Source organism: Erpetoichthys calabaricus, chromosome 3, assembly GCF_900747795.2.
Source record: "Erpetoichthys calabaricus chromosome 3, fErpCal1.3, whole genome shotgun sequence".
NCBI lineage: Eukaryota > Metazoa > Chordata > Cladistia > Polypteriformes > Polypteridae > Erpetoichthys > Erpetoichthys calabaricus.
In genome coordinates, this window is record NC_041396.2 from 237820167 (window position 1) to 237822293 (window position 2127).

Consider the following 2127-nt stretch of genomic DNA (forward strand, 5'->3'; position numbering starts at 1 on the left):
TGCCCCCAGCCCCACCACCATTAAAGGATACATGTAATGAAAAATGTCTGGATTATTTTCACACAGGAAAAGAGAAAGACATTCAGTTATAATCTATAATAATTTCAAGAGATGTTTCCTTATCAAATGTCAGTAAGCAGTTGCAGACTTAACAATTTGTAGGAGAAACTGTATATGCAAAAATTGTTTTCCATAGTTTATATACAGTAGGTAAAGTATAAATGTCATAGTATACATTTATTTATTTGGCGTACACCTTTATTTAAAGAGATTTACAACATCTGAGAGACAATTTCCTTTTCCACTTGGATCACAGGCAGATAAAGTGACTTGCTCAGGGTCACACAGTATCAGTAACAGGATTTGAACCCACAACCACAGAGCGTGAAGTCCAAAGCTTTAACCACTGTGTCTCACTGCCTGCCTATCACTGAGCATGTGGAAACAAATTTATCAACGAAGACCCTTGATTGAATATCTTTAGTGTCACTAAGAGCTTTAGTGACTTTTTAAACCAGGGATAAAACAGGGCATAAATAACTGGATTCATGCTGGAATTACAATTTGCAATCCAGGCAAAAGCTTGTACTACTGCTGAAGGATCATCTGTATTCATATAAGGTACAAGAAGAGTACAAATGTAGTAAGGCACCCAACACATAATAAAAACAGCCACAACAATACCAAGTGTCTTAGCAGCCTTTCTTTCAGATCTTTTCGGAATATTGATTTCCTTTCTTTCTGATGATTTTCTTTGCTGTGTTACTGAATTAATTACTCTTGCATGCCTTTTTGCAACAATGAATATTTTTGTATAAAATAATATCATCATGGAAAAAGGAAAAATAAATGTTACAAACATATCAATTGTTCCCCATTTGGAAGTAAACACAAACACACAATCACCGGGGCATATGTTCAGTTCTGTGGGATCATCAATGTATCCCTTGAAGTAAATTATTGCTAAAGTGTAAAACACAGAAATTAACCAGCTAATTGAAATAAAATGCAATGTGACTTGAACTGTAATTTTATTAGAGTAAAAAAATGGATCACATATTGCAAAATAACGATCAATAGCTATAAACACCAAATTGCTAATAGATACAGATGTTAGCAAAAGGAGAAACAAGGTGTAAACAGAGCAGAACATGCTTCCAAAATACCAGCATGATTCTATTGAGCGTATAATTGTGAATGGCATCACAATGACTCCAACCAGTAAGTCTGCCACAGCCAGCGAGAGCACAAGGAGGTTTGTTGGTGTATGAAGCTGTTTAAAATGAGATATAGAAATAATTACCACAAGATTTCCACAAACAGTGAGCATTTCCACAGCTGAAAAAAAGATGTAAAGAATCACATAAAGTTCAGTTGGTCGGGTTGCCTTAAGACAAGAGATGTTTGCAGACTGAAAACAGTATTGCACCATTTGCTGTCCTCTTCATTCAAGGAATGGCATAGAATTCAACTTCCAGACTGTTGTTTCCTTTGCACTGTCACACTTGTCTGCTTAAATGGAAATGCAGGCAGTATTTATAGAGACATTAGGAAAGTTAGAGACACTCCCTTCACAAACAAAGAAGGATATCTCTCTAATACTTTGGGAAGATGTATTATTTTTCATACAATGTAGTTCTGTAAAATCTGAACTAATTTGCACAAATGTGAAATCAGTTACAATAGACACACATACTTTCATATTTTCAGTTTTCTTTTTACTGGAATTAAAATGTGAATGTATGAATAAACTATTTTTGTGTTGTTGTTTTTGTCCATTTATATTATTTTTATATCCTCTTTTATGTTTCTCTCTTGTTTTATTTTTTTATCACGTTAAAACTGTTTCGAAGCCTGAAAGAGGTGCATGTTGATTTCTCTTTCTTAGAAAAATTAAACAAGGAAGCATAAAGGCAGGAACAAAAGAGTTTTTTCTTTAATATAAGATCCTCATAATCAGGGACACTTCTGGAAGGGTGTGGAGATCATGGCATTATTAAATTTTGAGGTTCCCCCCTATTATGTATATGTTATATTATGTATATGTTTATATTAATACTTATGTATATGTGTATGTACAGTATATGGTATGGGTCCAAATCGGGGCATTAACATGCAAAACCAGGG

The 2127-nt window shown here is 34.0% G+C and overlaps 1 protein-coding gene across 1 annotated transcript; it reads right to left on the reverse strand.

Moving 5' to 3' along the window:
- Positions 1-330: 330 nt before the first annotated feature.
- LOC114649463 (trace amine-associated receptor 13c-like) lies at positions 331-1484 on the reverse strand. The gene has a single exon (XM_028798953.2). The coding sequence runs from the start codon at positions 1430-1432 to the stop codon at positions 428-430; it is 1005 nt and encodes a 334-aa protein (XP_028654786.1). The 5' UTR covers positions 1433-1484; the 3' UTR covers positions 331-427.
- Positions 1485-2127: the final 643 nt, after the last annotated feature.

What these genes read in the sequence shown, in the direction of transcription:
- LOC114649463 (XM_028798953.2), bottom strand. Translation starts at nt 1,432, where the DNA reads ATGGTGCAATACTGTTTTCAGTCTGCAAACATCTCTTGTCTTAAGGCA.